Source organism: Dendropsophus ebraccatus, chromosome 3 (genome assembly GCF_027789765.1).
Source record: "Dendropsophus ebraccatus isolate aDenEbr1 chromosome 3, aDenEbr1.pat, whole genome shotgun sequence".
NCBI lineage: Eukaryota > Metazoa > Chordata > Amphibia > Anura > Hylidae > Dendropsophus > Dendropsophus ebraccatus.
In genome coordinates this window covers 81635446-81660559 of record NC_091456.1, presented here as the reverse complement: position 1 = coordinate 81660559, position 25114 = coordinate 81635446, and the positions used below count along the sequence as shown (strand labels likewise).

The 25114-nt window shown below is 45.6% G+C and overlaps 1 protein-coding gene across 2 annotated transcripts in view; it reads right to left on the bottom strand.

Annotated features, from left to right (window-relative positions):
* Positions 1 to 242: 242 nt before the first annotated feature.
* SVEP1 (sushi, von Willebrand factor type A, EGF and pentraxin domain containing 1) overlaps positions 243 to 25114 on the bottom strand; it is a 280520-nt gene continuing 255648 nt past the window's right edge. For both annotated transcript variants that reach the window (XM_069962108.1, XM_069962109.1), the window contains 4 exons: positions 9683 to 9778; positions 7058 to 7153; positions 2967 to 3060; positions 243 to 751 (listed from right to left, as the gene is read on the bottom strand). In XM_069962108.1, coding sequence (XP_069818209.1) covers positions 721 to 751; positions 2967 to 3060; positions 7058 to 7153; positions 9683 to 9778 — 317 coding nt within the window. In that variant the 3' untranslated portion in view covers positions 243 to 720. The remainder of the gene's footprint in view (positions 752 to 2966; positions 3061 to 7057; positions 7154 to 9682; positions 9779 to 25114) is intronic.

Below are 25114 nucleotides of genomic sequence, written 5' to 3'. Positions count from 1 at the left end.
AATATGCCGCTTTGGGCAAGATGTGATTGCCGCCTCTTGTCAGATGCTGTGCTGTCTATTGTATTAGTCCAATAGATAACAACTGGTGTTATATACCCTGATTGTTGCCAAACTCCTCTTTAGGGCTACACTTTGCAACAATAGGCTCTGATATAGTCCACCATCAGGCTGTTGTGTTTAGCAACATGCACCACAGTATGTATTGATGCTGAGCAGAGTCACATACTAATTTGAGTTCTTTCTTTTTATTATAAAATGTTTCATAAGCTTTACTTTTATGAGTAATTCACATCGACAACATAGTTTAACAATAAACAACATAAAAATATTTTGTGCTGAAACTTGAATCCAATTAACATAAAGCAACAAAAAGATATATAATCACTGGAAAATCCTTTTTTTTTTGCTAATTATCTGCCATCACAACTATAACCCGTACAATTACCTCAGGCATTGAAACCCATTTAGACGCAGCATTTAAGTAATCGTCGAGAAAGTATATACAATATCCATATTCAATTAACATTCAACCTTCAGCAGCATATTATTAATATACATTTGCATTTGAAAATACAGAACTGTAAAAAAAAAACAAAAAAAAACATCCACAAGCATAAGAAAATATATCACATTATGACATTCAAATTTGAATTAAAATGCACTCCAGATTAGATCCTGCATGAAATGGATTCTCTTTTGTGCAACAAATCCAATTTACCACTAAAAAGGAGAAAACCCACTCTTTCTTTTTCTGAAAGAATCAAAAAAATAAAAAGAAAAACAGTTAGTACGTGATTAAAACGGCAGATGTGGCACATCAAAAGAAACACGGATTCGAAAAGAAATGAAAGCACACAAAAAGAATAGCTCATCTTGTATGGATCGCTCTGCCTGTCTATGTCTAAAGGACTTTGTGAATAAAAATTGGAAATTACAAAAGCACATAAAATTTATGTCACATTGGTTACAGGATTTGCATACGTCAACAGAATGGCTAATCTGACTCCACTTAACTTATTCCTAGTTCATGCTACATTTATCACAAGAGAAATAAAACAGGACCAGTTTGAGGTTTGGAAGATGTGCTACACTGTGCGACGTGACATAATTCCTCAAAATATTTTAATACTGCAAAGTATAGTCATCATTCTTATCAATTAAGCTACAGTATATATGCATTATAGCTTCAGTATATAAAACAGCTGAGTGGTAGCTGATAACATAGACAACAAGCTGTCAACAATGGAAGGGAAAGGGCACATATCAGGAGAAGGAGGCAAGTTTGCTAAATGAATGCTTTTTCAAAGAAATTAGACTTGATAAGTCCTACAAGTGTAATTTACAGTATTAGCACAAAGATGTATGGTATGATGTGGTGTGTTTTTATTAGTTACTTAGTACTTTTAACTTGTCTATTTTTCATATGCACTAAGACCATGATTAAGCGCAGTCCCGTGAAATGCGTTGGTTAGCCTGTACGTATTGCCATGTTTTTAATTAGTATTTAATAAAAGTTATATTTTAAGTCACCAAATCTGGAGTGCCGGAGTCCACATGCACAATTGCTATTGAAATCTATGTAACTATATTAGTTGAGATGGTTATATCCCTTTAACTCTGATCCCTTCTTTTGCTGTAGAGTGCTAAGTGTATAGCTGACACCTGCTGCTTATTATTTACCAGGTAGTAAATAATGAAAAGTTAAAGGAAAACATGAACCTGCTGATAGTTTCCAGTAGCCGCTTACCTACTCCTTCTGGCACCAGTCTTCTAAAACTTGTAAGTCATTTTTGAGAAATTAAACCTTATAAAAATATGTAAATTAGGTCCTTTGGAGCACTGGGGGCATTCCTCAACCCCCCCCCCCCCCCCCCAAAAAAAAAAAAAAAAAAAAAAAAAACACTGTTTACCCCACCTACCACCTCTGATGTTTAATTCTACTGATGCATATTCCAGCCTGCCTGCTCAAGCCTGCTTATGCACAAGTAGGCTTGAACATCGGAGGTGGCAGAGGCCGAACAGTCCTCCGGAGGAACGCCCCCAGTGCTCCAAAGGACCTAATTTAGGTCTGCTGATAGTTTTCCTTTAAGCAATTATCCAATACACTTGTATCAACCCTTCGGCGTTATACAAGATCCCAGCTTACTGTCTTTCAATCTATCTGTGTCATGTAACACAAGATACACAGCAGATTATCAGTGTCTTATAATGAACCATGTCTGAATGTTCATTATATGACCAAGGCAGGTGGTAGTAATCAGTAATATCAGTTCCTTGAAGAAGGGACCATGAAGAATTGATGTAAAAATGTTGTCTGAAAGAATAAACGGGAATGATCAGTGTAGAATCATTCAAAGAAGATGCAGGATGGCAAGTAAAGCCATGCCAAGTTACCATGTGAATAAACTTTTAACACCAACATGTTATTTGTTATATAAGGGTGGTCTTATATATTTATAAATGTATTATATATGATGGTATTATCTTATAGTTATTTCAGTATAGAAGAACTGGTATAACTCCTTCAGGTAATAGCATTTAAATCCTTAAATATTACATTAAAATATGACTTTACCTAATCTTTTAAAGGGAAACTAATAGCAGGTTAGAATATTTTAACCTGCTGTTATGTTCCCATAGTGCACGGCATGCTGAGAATGAGGGTGATTATTATACCTCTATCCCCAGCGCCGTTTTCGCTAAATCTTCAATTGTAATAATATGTAAACAAGGCAGTTTGGTGCAATGGCCTCAGTATAGGTGGCTATACACCTTCAATAACTGCAGTTATCTCCCTTGTCCTCCTCATACACTGCCAAGCTTTCCTGTGTTCTCTATGGGAGGTGGAGGTGTAAACTTGCTTAGATGGCGGCTTATCTCTCTGAGAACAAAGGCATTGTACAGTGAAAAAAATGATGACCACAGTAACAAGGGAGGGAATTTACCAATACTTAAACAGTACTCACCTAGAACAGTCGTGCCCTGACCAGCTTGGTGGGCAATTGCATCTGTTTGGTCTGACACATCTACCTCCATTTAAGCAAGGGGACTGGCAAACAGCTGCAAGATATAATTTAGATTACAATGAAATAAAATACAAGGCTGTTTTTACATGCTGAATGTAGATTACAGTGTCAGATCACAGTGGTTTAGAACAGAGGTTATAGATGAAATCTTTGTAGATGCTGAACGGTGATGGGTCCAGAGCAGATACTAATATACAAGAACCAGTGGCGAAATTAGAGGGGGGCAAAGGGGGCGGTCGCCCCCGGGCCCACCAAGGCTGGGGGCCCCCCGGGCCGGTCCCCCCCAGTACACTTAAGAGCCGCAGAGGCCGGATGTTAATTAGGCTGCTCTGCCACTTTAAGGCTGCCCGGAAGTAGCGGCCGCTGCACTCAGGGCAGACACTGCAGCTTCCTGTCTGTGTGTCTGCTCACTCTATACCAGGGCAGAAGAGACACAGACAGGACCCCCTCCTCACAGCCCGGGCCCCTCCCCCACTCCCTCACTACCTCCTCCGGCTGCTTCCTGCTCTCCTGGATGTCGGGACAGAAGAAGAGGAGGGGCCCAGAGTCCGACTGTGAGGAGAAGATCAGAGAACTGCACCACATGGCCCCCTCAGAGCTTCCCTGCAATTACAGTAAGTGCTGTGTGTCCTGGGTGCATGAGATGTGTGTGTCCTGGGTGCATGGGATGTGTGTGTCCTGGGTGCATGAGATGTGTGTGTGTCCTGGGTGCATGGGATGTGTGTGTGTCCTGGGTGCATGAGATGTGTGTGTGCCCTGGGTGCATGGGATGTGTGTGTGTCCTGGGTGCATGGGATGTGTGTGTGTCCTGGGTGCATGGGATGTGTGTGTGTCCTGGGTGCATGGGATGTGTGTGTGTCCTGGGTGCATGGGATGTGTGTGTGTCCTGGGTGCATGGGATGTGTGTGTGTGTCCCTGGGTGTATGTAATGTGATGTAAGAAGAGATAAGTAAAATTTAGTGTTTAAGGCTATGTTCACACTACATACAGTAAGTTCCGTAGTAATCATGGCCGTTGTAACAATGGCCGTCATTTCAACGGAACTTATGTAGTACTGCCTTCTGAGGAATCCCGGCTGGAGTGTATACACATAAATAGAGTTTATTTAGTAGTGTTCTCAAACCTGTGACAAAACTACAGCTCCCATCATGCCCTTCTGGCAGGAGATAGTGGGGATGGTAGTTTAGGAACAGCAGGAGGGTCACATGTTGGAGAATACTTTACTAAATAAACTGTACCCCTAAATGATTGCTTCCTAACAGTGGCTCCTGAGCTGTTACCAAACTAAAACTCTCATCATGTCCTGCCACCAGGGTACGATGGGAGTTGTAGTTTTGCCACTGGTAGGGAAACCATAATTTAGGAGGGAGGTTTATTTAGTATAGTGTTCTCCAACATGTGACCCTTCAGTCGCTACAAGACTCGAACTCCCATCATGTCCTGACATAATGGAGGTTGTAGTTAAGGAACAGCTGAGGAGACACCGGTTGGAAAACAATGATTTAGGAGGTCAGTAGTAAAGTACATTAGAGGGGACCGTGGTACAGTACATTAGGGGGGACAGTGGTACAGTACATTAGAGAGGACAGTGGTACAGTACATGAGAGAGGACAGTGGTACAGTACATTAGAGAGGACAGTGGTACAGTACATTAGAGGGACAGTGGTACGGTACATTAGAGGAGGCAGTGGTACAGTACATTAGGGGGCAGTGGTACAGTACATTAGAGGAGGCAGTGGTACAGTACATTAGAGGGGGCAGCGGGACAGTACATTAGGGGGGACAGTGGTACAGTACATTAGAGAGGACAGTGGTACAGTACATTAGAGGGGACAGTGGTACAGTACATGAGAGGGGACAGTGGTACAGTACATGAGAGGGGACAGTGGTACAGTACATTAGAGAGGGGACAGTGGTATGGTACATTGGAGGGCAGTAGTAATATAGTTTATTAGGTAGGCGGTGGTAAACTACATTGTGGGCACAGTATAATACGGGGACAGTGGCACTATTTAATATAAAAACAGTTCATAAGAGGCACAGTTTATACAGGGGGGCAGTGGTACAGTTCATTAGGACAAAGGGGTACTATTTATTTAGCACAAAGGGGGGGGGGGGCTAACTGCAGATGGAGGCACAAAGTGGGGGCCCAACTAGTGTTGAGGGCATAAGGGGGGGGCTAACTACAGAGGGCAAAGAGAGGGAACACAACTACAGATGGGGCATGAAGAGGATGTCTTACTACAGATGAGGACACAATGATGGATCCTAACTACAGATACAGGCATAAAGAAGGGATCTAAGTATAGAAAGAAGCACAGAAAAGGAAAAATGACTACAGATTGGTCTTCAAAGAAGTCTCTGTTACTGTTTAAGGGCACTATGATGGAGAGTTTGTATAGAGGTGGTTAAAGGTGCTGTAAAAGTAAGGTGCTGAAGATGTTTGTCTGGCAGATACTGCTGTGATGATTTGTGGTTAGAAGAGTCTTCACAATGAAAAAGAAAAGGAAACCTGACCCACTCTCATCAGAGAAGACGTCACCTGTGAGTCACTGGATGTGTCTGCACTTTACTTACACCTCTATTTGTTTGGGGTCTACTGAGGTTCCCTATGGGTAACATAATAGGTTGGGGGCCCACTCAGACTCACTCGCCCCCCTAGGCTGAACCCCTAGCTACGCCCCTGACAAGAACATTTATTTGTCTCAGGAAACAACGCGTTTTGGGGTTTTGGATCCCTTTCTCAAGTTAAAAGAAACAAAGCATAAGACTGCGCCCCATAACATAATACAGACATTAACAGTGAAGGTGTGTGTATATGGAACTCTCACCTTATTAAGTTGTCGCACAACTCTTACTAACAGCATGTAAGTGAACCCCAGCCACTCCCATCTAATCCCCACCAGGATTAAAAGCAATCAGCAAACTCCTTCACTCCAATGACAGGGTGTCGGGCGCAGGTCCAGATATCAAGGATAGATGATATAGTAACTTAAAATAATTTATTAAAAACCTGAATAGTACAGGACATGATGCATTTTGAGACCATTCCGGCCTCTTTATTTAGTGACACTTAATAAAGAGACCAGAATGGTCTCGAAATGTATTGTGTCCTGTACTTTTCCTGTTTTTAACAAGTTATTTTATGGCATGTCTTTTTCAACTTGTAAAGGGATCCCGAACCCCAAAACGCATTGTTGACTGAGACAAATAAATGTTCTTGTATATTAGTACCGGCTTTTACTAACCCTCGCCGTCAGTACTTTGAAAGGTTTCATCTGCACCCTCCGTTCTAAGCCGCAGTGATCTGACACGGTAATCTACCTGCTCTCTGCCAGGATCCAATGGCTCTGGACTCCTGCAATCCTTAAACCTACAGCTGCTTTGACCTGCTTTGCCTTCTCCATTGACAGAGATTGTAGATGTTGTTCTCTGAGTACAACATTACAAGGTGAGCGAATTTAGTTGGTTTTGCTCTCACCCTTTCCTTACAGATTTTATCCTATGGCACCTTACATAATTTTTACAGCCTCTCACTGTACATGTTGAATGGAATATAGGCTACTTCTGTAAATATGTGGGTTTCACATGGTAACTAATCACAGTGATTGTTGTTAAAGCCCCATAAGAGGCATAGCTTAAGATTTGTGAACTTCTGCTTGTGAGCCGAGCAACTTGTATTTCACATATGTAAATAAGCAGCAAGTGTGTACAGGGCAGGGCCAATCATTTCCATCCCCTACAGCACACATACTCATATTGTCTATAAAATACAGTAGGAGTGGGCAAGCAGTGATAGGGGATAGAAATGCTAGGCACATGAGTTGATCAGTTCCTATCTGTAGGCATTTGCTGCATATAGAAAAACACATATTGCTCAGTTCACAAGCAGACCGAGTATGTGACAAGTATCTGTAAATTTCTTAGTTTCATTCAATGTAATGAATCAAAGAAGCAATGTAAACAATATCCTTTTGAAAAACATGGTATTATTGACTGTATAGCGCTAGATTTGATAGGAAAGTTCTTACCAAGGTGACAGCGAGATCCTGTCCACCCATTTAGGCAGTCACACTTGTATGGAGCTGTACAACGACCTCCATTTAGACAAGGCAGGATGCAAATTGCTAAGAAAGAAAACAGGTTGTTTATGGATAAAACTGCGTAGAGTTCAGGCTTTTTTTGTCAAGCAATCATAACATGAACATCATTATCTATTTATTATATAAAACATGCTCCCCATACACCACTGACATAAAGGCATTGTACAGGAACAGACCAAAAAATATATAGCTATGGCGAAACAAGAAAAACTTACAATCATACAATACAGAGCTTAAAGCTAACTTAATATTACAGAGAGGATCACTAACAGTAAGACAAGGTTTTCGCTGATCTAAACCTCATCAGAACTACCACAGTGTGTCTGAGCAAGGGTCTATGGACAATGTTTATTTGGGAAGTTGTTGTTTGTAGTTTGGATTTAACCTGTTCTGTTCGTTGGCTTTGCCTTGGGAAATCTGTCAGCTCTGACCCTTATCTGTCATCTTATGCTACCTGAACTGTTCCTGTCTTGACCCTGACCTTTTTATGACCATGCTCCTCTTTATCATTTCTGACACATTGTTTCAGAAACATCGGTACAAAGTCCATAATCCCATCAGGGGCATTTGAGAAGAAGATTGAAAAAATGAATCTACCTCCCAATTTAGCTTTAGCCAAATGGAATTTTACAAAAGAAATCCACACTCCTATTCAGCTTGAAGTGTGGAGATTTGAGGTCATAATACATTTCAAATAATTCCAAGCTTTCCATTACCCATAGGAATACATTCAAACTGCAAGTTGTACAATTTTCAGTATGAAGGAGAACGGCACTTGATCTTTGAGAGTATGTGTTCATATGTATATTAGTGTTGTTATTACTATCATTAGAATTATTTACACATATAACTTACAATACAAAAGACAAGCACTTAAATAAGGTCAATTTTACCTTCTCTATTTCTTCCATCAAGAGATGTTTTATTGACTTACAAGCCTTTACTTGCAATAAATCTAGAACTTGTACTGGAGTCATTGATTTGCCTGTTTCCAAATAGTTTGCAGCTCTCTTCTGATGAAAAATTACTTCTAAAATAGTTTGCTGCAACCTTTGCAAACTGTCACTTCAACCTTAAATCATTGCTAAGAAATGGTGAAACTGAGCAGTTCATAGCCCTAAAATACATTGCCAGTCTGTCCTTCAGCATTGCGCTACAAAGCTGAGAAATTTGCTATTGACATTAGAAATCTTATATGTGAAGTATGTTTATCCAGATTGCAGTTTAAAAAAAAGTATGTTGCCCGATCTATCCCACATTGACTCCAAAATGTTAACTTGTTAGGGTGGTGATATTTTTAAAAAAATCTACATACAGTATGCAGCCACTGTAATAGAGTATTTTGATTGGAATTGTGCTGGTATTAAAGGGGTTTTCCAGGTGTTAAAAACATAGCTTCTTTCTTTCAAAAACAGCACCACACTTGTCCTCAGGTTATGTGTGATATTACAAGCTATGATACGAGCTGAGCTACAATACGAGGACAAGAATGGCACAGTTTCTGAAAGAACAAAGCTATGTTTTTAGAATCCTTGATAACTCCTTTAATACTTATTACTTATCCTTACCTACTGTATCAATACCAGATCTTGGAAAACCCAACTCCCAGGCAGCCCGTGTTTCTATCCTATTAGAGGCACTTGAAGCCTTTAATAGGAATAAATAGATAAGCTGACTTCCTGCGTACGTAGATACATTACTCAAAAAAAGTTATAAGGGATATTTGGCTTGTGGGTGAAATGTATGAAAAAAGTTCATGTTCTATTAATATTATATCTTGAAAGTAGTACATTTAGATAGAAGCATGCAATGGTAATTGAAACAAAGGTCAACAACAGTTGTGGGTACACCCGTCAAAAAAATGTCAATGTCTCAATAAATTGTCATGTTCCCTCATGCTGTTCAGAAGTTGTCTGCTGAGGAATGGCACTCTTCTTGGGGGGCAGCCATCAGGTCATTGAGGTTCTGGGGTACACAGTTACCTCCTATTGGTTTTCTATGGGATTCAGGTCTGGAGGAAGTGTAGGCCGCTCCCCAATGATGCAACCTTGATAAGCCAGAGCATTATCATCCATGAAAATTAAAATAGGCCTGTGTTGTTCATGCAGAGGCACAATAACTGGAGTGATAATGTTATTTAAGTAGTATGGGCTTGTCACTGTACGATGCACAAAGTGTAAGGCAGTTCTGTATTGACAAACCTGCCCACTACCACCATCACCAAAAACAACAGTGGCTGAAGCATAGCACTCTCCTTCATGTCTTTCATTTCTGCTCAGCGTAAGTGGACTTTCCTTAATAAACAGCACCAAGGCCCACTGGTCCCTTGTCCAGCATAGAAGGAGAGCCCCACTGTATGCTTCTCCTTAAATACTCTACTTTCATGATATAATATCACTGTAGCATTAACTTTTTACATTTCCCATACATTTCACCCGCAAGGCAAATATCCATAACTTTTTGCGAGTAGTGTATATCCAAATAGAAATGTGTCAATTATTTAGTTTTCTAAGTCTACTTAAAAATTCACATCTAAGTGATAGCAGTACTTACGTTCCTCACAAAGTCTTCCCATCCAACCTTCAGGACATGAACATGCATTTGGTCTTTCACAGACACCTCCATTCTGACATGGAAATCTGCATACAGCTTTAGTGAGATAAACAAAAAAAAGTAAATAGCAAGACTGTCAGATATTAAGAAAAGTAACTGATACTATTGCTGGAACTGTGAGGGTCTCTCTGTAAAAGGGTCCAGGAAACTAATGGGAAATACAAACCAGTGCTAGCTAATGGTGAACGTTAGCTCTTCAGTTTGAGGATACAGCCATAAAAAATTATAGCATTATATACAGGTTTGTGCTGCATTAATTTTTTAATCCTTTGGGATTTTTCAATCCTTAGGATTCCTGTGCAATAGGGACATATGAGCAGGTTAGATGTGTCTATGCTGCTGATAAGTGCCTATTGCGCAGGAGAGGCAGAGGTGGAAGGTATCTCTCTTACCTACCTCCTCGTGCTGTCCCAGTGCTGTTTGTAGTTAGGTCCACGGTCCGGTAAGACCGCTAGGTGCACTAGGGCACCTGTCAGGAGTAGAGATGATCGAACAGTGGAAAATCTTAGGTTCTATAGAACTCGAACCTTGTCGAACCTTCCGCAATTGATTCCCAATGCTTTCCCGGTCCGTGGGGAAGGAGCAGACAGCCTGGGTACCGCCTGCAATTCCGGGATTCAGCCTATTACCTAGGAATTCCAGACGGTACCCGGGCTGTCTCCTCCTTCCCCACGGACCGGGAAGGCATCAGGAATCAAATGCTAAAGGTTTGACAAGGTTCGAGTTCTATAGAACCTAAGATTATCCGCTGTTCGATCAGGAGCACTGACTGCCCCCATAGCGCTGATCTAGCCTGCTCCATTCATTATCATTAGAACGGGCAGATCGGCGCTATGGGGGCGGGCAGTGCTCCTAACAGGTACCCCAGTGCTCCTAACAGTCTTACTGGACCGTGCAGCATGTGAGGTGCCTTCCTCCTCTGTATTTCTGGTGCAATACGAACATATAGGAAGGTTAGATTCGTCTAACCTGCTGATAGTTCCCCTTTAATGGATAATGGATAAGCATTCTTTTAGCCATTTATGATTGTTTTCTTACCCATGTAAAAGGTTGGAAAAGTCCTTTAGCATATATTAAACATACACTATACTGTAAGATAGAGAAAGATCTTAGCAGGTAACGACCAGTTGCAAAAGTGACAGAACTGGAAATATATATATTGCTTCTCAATGATGCTTGGCCATTTCTGTCAACTGGGCAAACAATATTCAACTTTATAAACCAGTTTGAACCTGCTCTGTATGAACACTAGAACAAAGGACTAACATTTGTAAAATATATACCTATGTATGTTACATGGTTATTAAAGCCAATGAACCATCGGGTACATTCGCTTTAACTTTTGCCCGTGGATAGAACAGCGATGGAGCCGGTGCTGCTGTCCTTTTTTTTTTTTTTTTTTTTTTTTAACCGTGGCCCGGTTCCCGTGTATGGTGCCTTCCTATTCACGGGCACCAGCCGGGGGTGAAGCGCTGGAGGCGGTAGGAGGAAACCCCCAGCCCCTGTATGATGCGGCTCTATTGATGCTAATGTCAAATCTGCAGGGGATTAAATGCATTTGAACGTATCCTTAAAAGAATTACCCCAAGCTTAGAGGCGTTATCTAGCGCTACAAAAACATGGCCATTTTTTGCACCACTCTTGTCTCCAGTTCAGGTGTGGTTTGCAATTAAGCTCCATTTACTTCAATGGAACTGACTTTTAAAACCTACACCCAAACTGAAGACAAGAGAGGTGTGTTAACAGGGCACCATAAATGTATGTTAGCTGTCACCTTCTACCTGCACCATAAATGTATGTTAGCTGTCACCTTCTACGTACCTGAACCATAAATGTATGTTAGCTGTCACCTTCTACCTGCACCATAAATGTATGTTGGCTGTCACCTTCTACCTGCACCATAAATGTATGTTAGCTGTCACCTTCTACCTGCACCATAAATCTATGTTAGCTGTCTCTTTCTACCTGCACCATAAATGTATGTTAGCTGTCGCTTTCTACCCGCACCATAAATGTATGTTAGCTGTCACCTTCTACCTGCATCATACATGTATGTTAGCTGTCACCTTCTACCTGCACCATAAATGTATGTTAGCTGTCGCTTTCTACCTGCACCATAAATGTATGTTAGCTGTCACCTTCTACCTGCATCATACATGTATGTTAGCTGTCACCTTCTACCTGCACCAGGGCCGTCTTACCCATTGGGTAGGGTAGGCGGCTGCCCGGGGGCCCTTGCGTCTTAGGGGGCCCCTGCCCTCTGTGACCTGTATTTTTAGCTTTATAAGACGCACTTATAAAACTAAGTGCGTCCTATAAAGCAAAGACGGCTCCCAAGCAGTGCTGAGCACCGCAAGGAAGCCGTCCCGCCGGCATATGCATAGTGAGCGGCCCTGAGCCACCCCCTCCGCCCGCCCCTTCTATCGCTTCTCAGCTGAGCCAATCATAAGCCCAGGAAAGTGCAATGAGCAGCACTTTCCTGGGCTTCTGATCGACTCAGCTAAGCGGCGATAGAAGGGGCGGGCAGTCCAGGAACTCACCCGTCCGGTGGCCCCAGCAGCTCCTCTCCCGGCAGCGCGCCACTCCCGACATCCTCCGGCACAGGCTGCGGGGTACAGAGACGCTGCCTGTGTCCTGGATGTGTCGTGCAGCAGGTCACTTCCGGCACAAGCAGTCTCTCTGCACCCCGCTGCCTGTGCCAGGGGATGTCGGGAGTGCGCGCTCTGCCGGGAGAGGAGCTGCTGGGGCCGCCGGACAGGTGAGTAACTGGTTTGTTGTTTTGGGGGGCACTGGCTACTGTGGGGGGCACTGGCTACTATGGGGGCACTGGCTACTATGGGGGCACTGGCTACTATGGGGGGCCACTGGCCACTATGGGGGGCACTGGCTACTATGGGGGCACTGGCTACTGTGGGGGGCACTGGCTACTATGGGGGCACTGGCTACTATGGGGGGCACTGGCTACTGTGGGGGGCACTGGCTACTGTGGGGGGCACTGGCTATTGTGGGGGCACTGGCTACTATGGGGGGCACTGGCTACTATGGGGGGCACTGGCTACTATGGGGGGCACTGGCTACTATGAGGGGCACTGACTACTATGGGGGGCACTGGCTACTATGGGGGACACTGGCTACTATGGGAGCACTGGCTACTGTGGGGGGCACTGGCTACTATGGGGGCACTGGCTACTGTGGGGGGCACTGGCTACTATGGGGGGCACTGGCTACTATGGGGGGCACTGGCTACTATGAGGGGCACTGACTACTATGGGGGGCACTGGCTACTATGGGGGGATTGGCTACTATGGGGGGCACTATATGGGGGGATTGGCTACTATGGGGGGCACTATATGCAAAGATGTGGGGGATTTGATCGTGGCGGTTGGGGGGGGGGCCAATTCGCACCTCTGCCCAGGGGCCCATAATACTGTTAAGACGGCCCTGACCTGCACCATACATGTATGTTAGCTGTCACCTTCTACCTGCACCATAAATGTATGTTAGCTTGCCCCTTCTACCTGCACCATAAATGTATGTTAGCTGTCACCTTCTACCTGCACCATAAATGTATGTTAGCTGTCACCTTCTACCTGCACCATAAATGTATGTTAGCTTGCCTCTTCTACCTGCACCATAAATGTATGTTAGCTGTCACCTTCTACGTACCTGCATTATACATGTATGTTAGCTGTCACCTTCTACCTGCACCATAAATGTATGTTAGCTGTCACCTTCTACGTACCTGAACCATAAATGTATGTTAGCTGTCACCTTCTACCTGCACCATAAATGTATGTTGGCTGTCACCTTCTACCTGCACCATAAATGTATGTTAGCTGTCACCTTCTACCTGCACCATAAATCTATGTTAGCTGTCTCTTTCTACCTGCACCATAAATGTATGTTAGCTGTCGCTTTCTACCTGCACCATAAATGTATGTTAGCTGTCACCTTCTACCTGCATCATACATGTATGTTAGCTGTCACCTTCTACTTGCACCAGGGCCGTCTTACCCATTGGGCAGGGTAGGCGGCTGCCCGGGGGCCCTTGCGTCTTAGGGGGCCCCTGCCCTCTGTGACCTGTATTTTTAGCTTTATAAGACGCACTTATAAAACTAAGTGCGTCCTATAAAGCAAAGACGGCTCCCAAGCAGTGCTGAGCACCGCAAGGAAGCCGTCCCGCCGGCATATGCATAGTGAGCGGCCCTGAGCCACCCCCTCCGCCCGCCCCTTCTATCGCTTCTCAGCTGAGCCAATCATAAGCCCAGGAAAGTGCAATGAGCAGCACTTTCCTGGGCTTCTGATCGACTCAGCTAAGCGGCGATAGAAGGGGCGGGCAGTCCAGGAACTCACCCGTCCGGTGGCCCCAGCAGCTCCTCTCCCGGCAGCGCGCCACTCCCGACATCCTCCGGCACAGGCTGCGGGGTACAGAGACGCTGCCTGTGTCCTGGATGTGTCGTGCAGCAGGTCACTTCCGGCACAAGCAGTCTCTCTGCACCCCGCTGCCTGTGCCAGGGGATGTCGGGAGTGCGCGCTCTGCCGGGAGAGGAGCTGCTGGGGCCGCCGGACAGGTGAGTAACTGGTTTGTTGTTTTGGGGGGCACTGGCTACTGTGGGGGGCACTGGCTACTATGGGGGCACTGGCTACTATGGGGGGCCACTGGCTACTATGGGGGGCACTGGCTACTATGGGGGCACTGGCTACTGTGGGGGGCACTGGCTACTATGGGGGCACTGGCTACTATGGGGGGCACTGGCTACTGTGGGGGGCACTGGCTACTGTGGGGGGCACTGGCTATTGTGGGGGCACTGGCTACTATGGGGGGCACTGGCTACTATGGGGGGCACTGGCTACTATGGGGGGCACTGGCTACTATGAGGGGCACTGACTACTATGGGGGGCACTGGCTACTATGGGGGACACTGGCTACTATGGGAGCACTGGCTACTGTGGGGGGCACTGGCTACTATGGGGGCACTGGCTACTGTGGGGGGCACTGGCTACTATGGGGGGCACTGGCTACTATGAGGGGCACTGGCTACTATGGGGGCACTATATGGGGGGATTGGCTACTATGGGGGGCACTATATGGGGGGATTGGCTACTATGGGGGGCACTATATGGGGGGATTGGCTACTATGGGGGGATTGGCTACTATGGGGGGCACTATATGCAAAGATGTGGGGGATTTGATGGTGGCGGTTGGGGGGGGCCAATTCGCACCTCTGCCCAGGGCCCCATAATACTGTTAAGACGGCCCTGACCTGCACCATACATGTATGTTAGCTGTCACCTTCTACCTGCACCATAAATGTATGTTAGCTTGCCCCTTCTACCTGCACCATAAATGTATGTTAGCTGTCACCTTCTACCTGCACCATAAATGTATGTTAGCTGTCACCTTCTACCTGCACCATAAATGTATGTTAGCTTGCCTCTTCTACCTGCACCATAAATGTATGTTAGCTGTCACCTTCTACCTGCACCATAAATGTATGTTAGCTGTAACCTTCTACGTACCTGCACTATACATGTATGTTAGCTGTCACCTTCTACCTGCACCATAAATGTATGTTAGCTGTAACCTTCTACCTGCACCATAAATGTATGTTAGCTGTCACCTTCTACCTGCACCATAAATGTATGTTAGCTAGCCCCTTCTACCTGCACCATAAATGTATGTTAGCTGTCACCTTCTACGTACCTGCACTATACATGTATGTTAGCTGTCACCTTCTACCTGCACCATAAATGTATGTTAGCTGGCCCCTTCTACCTGCACCATAAATGCATGGCACAGGGAGGTCAAAACATGTTTCACTGAACTTTTAAATAAACATGTATATGCTTAAAATTGCTTTGTTTTTTATCAGTTCTATTTTGTTTTAAATCCATTTTCGTTATGATGTTTACTGTGTGGGATTAATAACATTATTTTTCATAGTTTGGACATAGTTTCATACAGGGTGATACATAGGGAACTCTGTAAGCAATCATTGTACAATCTATAAGCAATGATTGCTTATTCAATTCAGTGCATCGTAAGAAGCTTATCCAATCCCTGTACAACCTCCACCAATACAAACTTATGACATGTTGCTATGATATGTACCCTTTAAATGTGGCATGACTAATATCAGTGTGATCAGTGAACTGCCCTCACCAAAGTGGCTAATGACCTGCTGACTGCCAAAACCTCGCGCCACTACTCTGTGCTCCTTCTCCTTGACCTATCTTCTGCCTTCGACACAGTTGACCATTTTCTCCTCTTACAAATCCTCTCATCCCTTGGTGTCACTAGCCTAGCTCTCTCCTGGTTCTCCTCTTACCTCTCCAACCGCACTTTTAGTGTCTCCCACTCCCACACCACCTCCTCTCCTCGTCCCTTTACTGTTGGTGTTCCCCAAGTCTCTGTACTCGGGCCTCTTCTCTTCTCCATCTACACCTCTGGCCTGGGAAATATCATAGAATCCCATGGCTTCAGGTACCATCTTTATGCCGATGACACTCAGATCTACCTCTCTGGTCCGGATGTCAACTCTTTGCTATCCAGGATTCCAGAGTGTCTATCGGCCATATCCTCCTTCTCCTCCCGCTTTCTAAAACTCAACATGGACAAAACAGAACTTATCATCTTTCCCCCATCTCGCTCCACCCCGCCTTCTAATTTGTCAATCACTATCAATGGCTGCACTCTGTCCCCTGTCCCCCAAGTCCGCTGCCTTGGGGTCACCTTTGACTCTGCCCTGTCCTTTAAACCACATATTCAGACCCTGACCACCTCCTGCAGCCTTCACCTCAAAAACATTTCCAGAATCTGCTCTTTCCTCACCCCCGACTCCACCAAACTGCTGGTCCATGCTCTCATTATCTCCCGCTTGGACTACTGTAACATCCTCCTCTCTGGCCTTCCAGCTAACTCCCTTGATCCCCTCCAGTCTATCCTTAACTCTGTTGCCCGACTAATCCACCTTTCCCCTCGCTTTGCCTCAGCCTCTCCCCTCTGCCAATCCCTCCACTGGCTCCCCATTGCCCAACGTATTCACTTTAAATTGTTGACCATGACATACAAGGCAATCCACAACCTGTCCCCTCCATACATCTCTGACCTGATATCCCGCTACCGTCCCTCACGCAACCTTCGATCCTCCAGTGACCTCCGTCTCCGCTCCCCCCTTGTTCGTACCTCGCACAACCGCCTCCAAGACTTTGCCCGAGCCTCCCCCATACTCTGGAACTCGCTACCCCGACACATCCGTCTCTCATCCACCATCAAGTCCTTCAAAAGTAACCTGAAAAACCATCTCTTCAAACAAGGCTACAACCTACAATAACTCTGCATCACACTTGAATGGCTGCACTTTACCTCCTGTTTCTCTCCCTATACCCTATAGATCAGGGGTGGGGAACCTTTTCCATGTCGAGGGCCGGTCGGGCCTTAATAAAATCATTCGAGGGCCGCACTCAATGTTATACCGTGCGCGGCAGTTAGTAGCGGGGGTTTGCAGCACCCGAACAAGGCAAAGTATTGTTCCCCTAATGCCCCTGCTATTGTAGTTAACCCTCTGTGATGCCCCTTGTACCTGATTTGAATCCTTAGTGATGCCCCTGGTAGCCTAGTTAACCCCCCAGCCATGTCCCTGGTAGCCTAGTTAACCCCCCCCAGTCATGTCCCTGGTAGCCTAGTTAACTCCTCAGTCATGTCCCTGGTAGCCTAGTTAACTCCTCAGTCATGTCCCTGGTGGCCTAGTTAACCCCCCCAGTCATGTCCCTGGTAGCCTAGTTAACTCCTCAGTCATGTCCCTGGTGGCCTAGTTAACCCCTCAGTCATGTCCCTGGTAGCCTAGTTAACTCCTCAGTCATGTCCCTGGTGGCCTAGTTAACCCCTCAGTCATGTCCCTGGTGGCCTAGTTAACTCCTCAGTCATGTCCCTGGTAGCCTAGTTAACCCCCCAGTCATGTCCCTGGTGGCCTAGTTAACCCCCCAGTCATGTCCCTGGTGGCCTAGTTACCCCCCCCCCCCCCAGTCATGTCCCTGGTGGCCTAGTTAACCCCCCAGTCATGTCCCTGGTGGCCTAGTTAACCCCCCAGTCATGTCCCTGGTGGGCTAGTTAACCCCCCCAGTCATGTCCCTGGTAGCCTAGTTAACCCCCCAGTCATGTCCCTGGTGGCCTAGTTAACCCCCCAGTCATGTCCCTGGTGGCCTAGTTACCCCCCCCCCCCCAGTCATGTCCCTGGGGGCCTAGTTAACCCCCCAGTCATGTCCCTGGTGGCCTAGTTACCCCCCCCCCCAGTCATGTCCCTGGTGGCCTAGTTAACCCCCCAGTCATGTCCCTGGTGGGCTAGTTAACCCCCCCAGTCATGTCCCTGGAAGCCTAGTTAACCCCCCAGTCATGTCCCTGGTGGCCTAGTTAACCCCCCAGTCATGTCCCTGGTGGCCTAGTTACCCCCCCCCAGTCATGTCCCTGGTGGCCTAGTTACCCCCCCCCCCCCCAGTCATGTCCCTGGTGGCCTAGTTAACCCCCCAGTCATGTCCCTGGTAGCCTAGTTAACCCCCCAGTCATGTCCCTGGTGGGCTAGTTAACCCCCCCAGTCATGTCCCTGGTAGCCTAGTTAACCCCCCAGTCATGTCCCTGGTGGCCTAGTTACCCCCCCCCCCCCCCAGTCATGTCCCTGGTGGCCTAGTTAACCCCCCAGTCATGTCCCTGGTGGGCTAGTTAACCCCCCCAGTCATGTCCCTGGTAGCCTAGTTAACCCCCCAGTCATGTCCCTGGTGGCCTTGTTAACCCCCCCGTCATGTCCCTGGTGGCCTTGTTACCCCCCCCCCCAGTCATGTCCCTGGTGGCCTAGTTAACCCCCCAGTCATGTCCCTGGTGGCCTAGTTAACCCCCCCAGTCATGTCCCTGGTAGCCTAGTTAACCCCCCAGTCATGTCCCTGGTGGCCTAGTTACCCCCCCCCCCCAGTCATGTCCCTGGTGGCCTAGTTACCCCCCCCCCCCCCAGTCATGTCCCTGGTGGCCTAGTTAACCCCCCAGTCATGTCCCTGGTGGCCCAGTTACCCCCCCCCCCAGTCATGTCCCTGGTGGCCTAGTTAACCTCCCAGTCATGTCCCCGGTGGCCTAGTTACCCCCCCCCCCCCCAGGTCATGTCCCTGGTTGCCTAGTTACCCCCCCCCCCCCAGTCATGTCCCTGGTAGCCTAGTTACCCCCCCCCCCCCCCAGTTAACCCCCAGTGTCTGCCCCAAATGAAAAAAATAAACATCCCACTCACCTTTCCTCCGCTCCCACGCTGTCCAGGTCCTCTTCTCCCTCCTCTCTTCTGTGCCGGTCTTCTCCTGCAGGCGGCGCGCGATGAAATGACGTCATCGCGCGCGGCCCGCAGGAGTCAGAAGACGTGCGCCGCTCTGCGCCGCGCTGGTGAGGCAGGAGCCGGCATACAACACATCTTCCTGTGTCTGTGCCAGCTCCTGCCTCACCAGCGCGGCGCACTTCACAGGAGGGCAGGAGACAGAAGATGTGCACCGCTCTGAGGGGAAGGAGCCGGCACTCACAGCATCCTCCTGGCAGCTGTCACAGACACAGGAGGATGCCGTGTGTGTCGGCTCCTTCTCCTCCAGAGCGGCGCATGTCACAGGGGAGCCGCGGGCCACATCCGGAGGTGTCAGGGGCCGGATGCGGCCCGCGGGCCGGAGGTTCCCCACCCCTGCTATAGATTGTAAGCCCTCGCGGGCAGGGTCCTCTTCCCCCATGTACCAGTCTGTCTTTTGCCTTCATGTAATGTTTTCTGATCTTGTATTGTTCCTGCCTGTTGCCTATCTATTGTATAGCGCTCTGGAACTAAGGGCGCTTTATAAATAAATAAATAATAATAATAATAATAATAATAATAATAATAATAATAATAATAATGAAGTCAGTTAACAGCAAGTGGGTATTTGAATTCTTGTACTCACCTTTACCTGTGCTGATGTAAAAAGCCGTTCAGCAACAAGAAGGGGTTGAGTACATTAAGCAACCTTAAAAGTATTATAATCTTTAACATTTCTCATAAACTAACTGAAAATCTCCCCATGTGGCTCCTTGCAAATATGCAATAATTATTATTATTATAGCTAAACATCTCTGCAGGGTGTTAACGAAGTGTGGGTGGAAACTTTAAGTTTACATACAAGTCTACTCTGCCATTATAGTAGAATTTAACGAAAAATTCACATCAAATCACAAAGATGTTATACAATAAATATAATTCTCTGAGTTTCTTTTCTTCCTCAAGTTTTTAAAGATTTTGTTTAGCTGTCTCTTAGGTATAACTGTCTTTCCTCTTAAAGTTTTTTTGCATAAGTAAATAAAAAGGAAATTTTAGCTTTTCCATCTCTAGTGTTCTGGGGGTTATCACCTATTTTGGGGTTATAATGTACGTTTTTAAATGTCTGATATACCAATGCAGGGGCATAGCTATAGTGGATAACAGAGGTCTGGAGCCCTGAGAGTCACATGAGCCCCTCTGTTACACACAAAGACACAGGGGTTATTACTACTATATGAGGCACAGGAAACATTACCACCACATAGAGGGACAAAGGGCAATATGAATTAGACTTATGCTGTGTTTACACAGACATATTTATCTGACAGATATTTGAAGCCAAAACCAGGAACAGACTATAAACAGAGAACAGGCCATAAAGGAAAGATTGAGATTTCTCCTCTTTTCAAATCCATTCCTGGCCTTGGCTTTCAAAATTTGTCAGATAAATCTCTCTGTGTAAACGCACCATTAGAAATATATAATTGCACTACTTTATCATCTGCAGTACAGCATCATGCCATTGTGGTACCGCCCACATAATACACTATAATGTCTACCCGTAATGCCCATGCCTCTTTAAAGTTGAGCCCCACAATAAGGACTTTGTTCAATATTATTTTACACCTAATATACTGTTTATGCTGGGTGGCATTGGCAGTGCTGGCACTGATCCTCTGTTATTTCATTGTGTTACTGCATCAATTCATTGCAATACTGCATCATTTAGTGAAGATGAAACTCACTGCAGACTATTGCACATCAGTGAAGTTGCAGCAGCTGCTTCTGTCACTCGTTGCCTGCTCAGGCGTAGGCTGGAGAGGCTGGTGAGAGATGGTGAATTACTCAGGGGGGTGGGAGACAAGGTTCAGCCAAACCTTCTGTAACATCAGACCCTGCCCCTGTAACATCTGCATCATAAGTGCTCAGAAAACAAACTCAATGTGAGATGGAGGTGACAAAATCTTAGGGGGAGATTTATCAAAGGGGTGTAACGTAGAACTGGCTCAGTTGCCCCTAGCAACCAATCATATTCCACCTTTCATTTTTCAAAGATTCCTTGCAAAATGAAAGGTGGAATCTGAGTGGTTGCTAAAGGCAGCTGGGACAATTCTACTTTACACCAGTTTAATAAATCCCCTTCCCCCTGTCTCCTGAGGGGATGGGGCAGCAGAGGGAGCAGGAGACAGAGTGGATTGCAGGGAGGCCAGTTATCTTCACTTCCTAGGTGTCAATTAACTACAAGTGCAGCACAACCGTGCAGACACAGTAATACATTATATAGACACATCTATACAACTTTTAATGTTCTTTTTAATAGAACATAATTTTCTATTATTAAAGGAGAAGTCCGGCCAAAACTATTTTTTAATATGTTATTACTTACGAAAAGTTAGACAAATTTCTAATGTACATTAATTATGGTAAATACACATATAGGGCTATTTCCCTTCATTTAGTAGATCAGGGAGACTTCAGATTCTCTAAAAAGATGACATTACGAATCGGGGGTGTAATTACAATGGAGTGTCCAGCAGGGGCGCACTATATATAGAAGTCAATGAGTACCATTGACTTCTATATACAGTGCGCACCTGCTGGACACTCCATTGTAATTACAATGGATGTGTATGTAAATGTAATACAGTATACAGTGTTTTTTATTGAATACATTTATGGAATACTTTGGGGAGCAAGTGTCCTTGCTCCCCAAAGTATTCCATAAATGTAATCAATCAGTACATAACAGTAAACCGCTAGCAAACGCCTGCCGCTCTGACTAGACTCAACTACTACTCTCATGGTGATGGGAGAGTAGTAGCTGGGTTATATCGCCGCTGATGCTGCTGCTGATGGGCGCAGGGGGAGCCGCTCATCACTGTGTAGCTATCATCCCCCTCCGCTCCCCCCTCCTCCTCCGGCCAAACTTTACACTATGTGATGGCTGACTAACCGCCCGGCGCCGCTCTCCAATCACACATGCCGGAGACACCAGGAAGCACCGGGAGCCGGCATGTGTTATCGGAGAGCGGCGCCAGGCGGGGAGTCAGCCATCACATAGTGTAAAGTTTGGCCGGAGGAGGAGGGGGGAGCGGAGGGGGATGATAGCTGCACGGTGATCAGCTGCTCCCCCTGCGCCCATCAGCAGCAGCATCAGCGGCGGCGATATAACCCAGCTACTACTCTCCCATCACCATGAGAGTAGTAGTTGAGTCTAGTCCAGAGCGGCGGGCGTTCGACAGCAGCGGGTGTTCTGCGGCGGGCGGGCGGCGGTTCGGCGGGTTACTGTTATGTACTGATTGATTACATTTATGGAATACTTTGGGGAGCAAGGACACTTGCTCCCCAAAGTATTCCATAAATGTATTCAATCAAAAACACTGTATACTGTATTACATTTACATACACATCCATTGTAATTACAATGGAGTGTCCAGCAGGGGCGCACTATATATAGAAGTCAATGGTACTCATTGACTTCTATATATAGTGCGCCCCTGCTGGACACTCCAGTGTAATTACACCCCCGGTTCGTGACGTCATCTCTTTTTAGAGAATCTGAAGTCTCCCTGATACACTAAATTAAGGGAAATAGCCCTATATGTGCATTTCCCTTAATTAATGTATATTAGAAATTTGTCTAACTTTCCGTAAGTAATAACATATTAAGAAATTGTTTTGGACGGAGTTGTCCTTAAATCCAGAGTTCCCCTTTAAGAATTACTATACCAGGTAATGAAGACTTTCAAGACAATCTCTTTTAAACCTTTTATAATTTATATATTCAGTACTCCTATACAAAATTACTTTCCAAAGATTAATTATTTATCCTCTTGCCTGTTTCTTCAAGCTGTGTACACTTATTTGTACAGGAAGTATAATGTTTATGCAGTGCAGTTATCATTTTTATTGCACTGAAATGTGATAGGAATATTTTTTTGAATGATTTACAAACAATTAAACACTTTTTACACTATCTTGTGAAATCAAATGCAAATGTAAAGTGACTTTAGCAATAAAAGCTAATATTAAGTTAGCAGCAAGAACAGGATGTAACGCCTGGAGTAGTGGATCCACTGGACCGTCACCAGCGATAGCACTGACCTCACCAGGGAGCGGAGTCTAAGGGGCCGCTGGTTTTCACCAGAGCCCGCCGCAAGGCGGGATGGACTTGCTGCGGCAGGCGACCCCCAGGTCGCTACCCCTGGCTTGGTTGCTAGTGACGGCAGGCGAGGCGTGACAGGAGCAGTAGGCAGGAGAGGCGGAGGATAGTATATGCGCTAGCAGGTGGCGGACAGGACTCAGGAACAATGGGAAGGCAGCGGGCAAGGACTAGAGACAAGGACTAAGGTCAGGAACAACAGGGAGCTGGGGCAAACGCTATTGGAAGCATATAGAGGCTCCAACACGAGGGACAGGGCATGCTGGGATTTATAGGGAGTGATTGGGTGCAACTACCAATTAGGGACGGACTGGCCCTTTAAATCCGAGACAGCCGGCGCGCGCGCGCCCTAGGAGGCGGGGACGCGCGCGCCGGCCGGCACAGACGGAGACCGGAGCGGGACGAGGTGAGGCGCCCTCCGGGGCCGAACAGACCGCAGCGCCGGGTCCCTGCACAGGGACCCCGGCAGCTGCGTGGGATAGAGGGCGGTCGCGGCGGCGGCCCGGAGCACGGGCCGCCGCCGCGGCCATGACACAGGATGCATATAAACATGATGTAAAATAAATTATATCTAGAGAACCAACCTAGAATGTTGCTTAGCATAAAACATAGGCAGGTAAAATGTCCCTGATATTTATTTAAATTATTTTGTACTTTTCACTGCCGGTGGTCTGGCAGTTTATACTGTTTTTTACTCTTCTGCAATAACTAGTGCTTTTTATTATTTGCTCAAGTATAGTTTATTTTTATGGTGTTATTTGATGATATGTTGACTGGCAGCTCCTGAAAGGCAACTATCCTTACAGATATGTACAGTATATGCCATGCTGTACCTGTTGATGCCATCAAAAGTTACTATAATGTTACTTTTTCATACAGTCCTGCTTTGAAACTCCTGTTGAAATCAATTTTGAGTCTTGACTGGGCATATATGCCATGCCAGAAATCTCTTTAGGAGAACAAGGTGCTGGTTGGGTTTTGAGAGGCCTATCATTGTTGGACCAATGGGGTAATATTTCTCCTTGAGGAGAGTGTGAAAAAGGAACAGCTGTCTATTATGGGCATTCTTTCCTTCTGGAGAGATCTATGGCTTGGCATGCATTCCCAGTCATGTTCTATGACTCTGAATTGGAGTAATAACTGCCTTTAAAGCTATGTTTACAGACAGTAAAATAAAAGCAAAATACAGTCTAAACATCTAAAAAAAAAAAAAAAACAACCGTCTGTGCACACATTTAAAAAAAATGGTTGATTTTAAAATTTCTGTACAGATTGACATTTTACCACAAACTTTAATGTAGCACTGCATTAAATTATATATATATATATAAGTTGCAATTGAAGACAGCGTCCTAAAGTATCAGAAAAATATTATCCTTTATTTTGCCATATGCTAATAAAAATACAACGTTTCGGCCCTTTAAAACATACTGAGCCTTTCTCGAGGGAAAGGCTCAGTATGTTTTAAAGGGCCGAAACGTTGTATTTTTATACGCATATGGCAAAATAAAGGATAATATTTTTTGATACTTTAGGATGCTGTCTTCAATTGCAACTTTTTTTGGATGAAGTACTGGGTACAGGCCAACCCGGGGGAGGACTGTGCGTCTGCACGGAGGTTCCGCTGTTTCCACTTGGAATAGACTATATATATATATATATATATATATATATATATATATATATATATATATATATATATATATATATATATATATATATTACGGTGTGTGAGCCTAGCTTAAAGGGGTTATCCAGCGCTACAGAAACATCATGGCCACTTTCTTTCAGAGGCAACACGACTGTTGTCTCCGGTTCAGGTGCAGTTTGCAATTAAGCTCCATTCACTTCAATGGAACTAAGCAGCAAAACCCCACCCAAGCTGGAGACAAGAGTGGGGCTGTC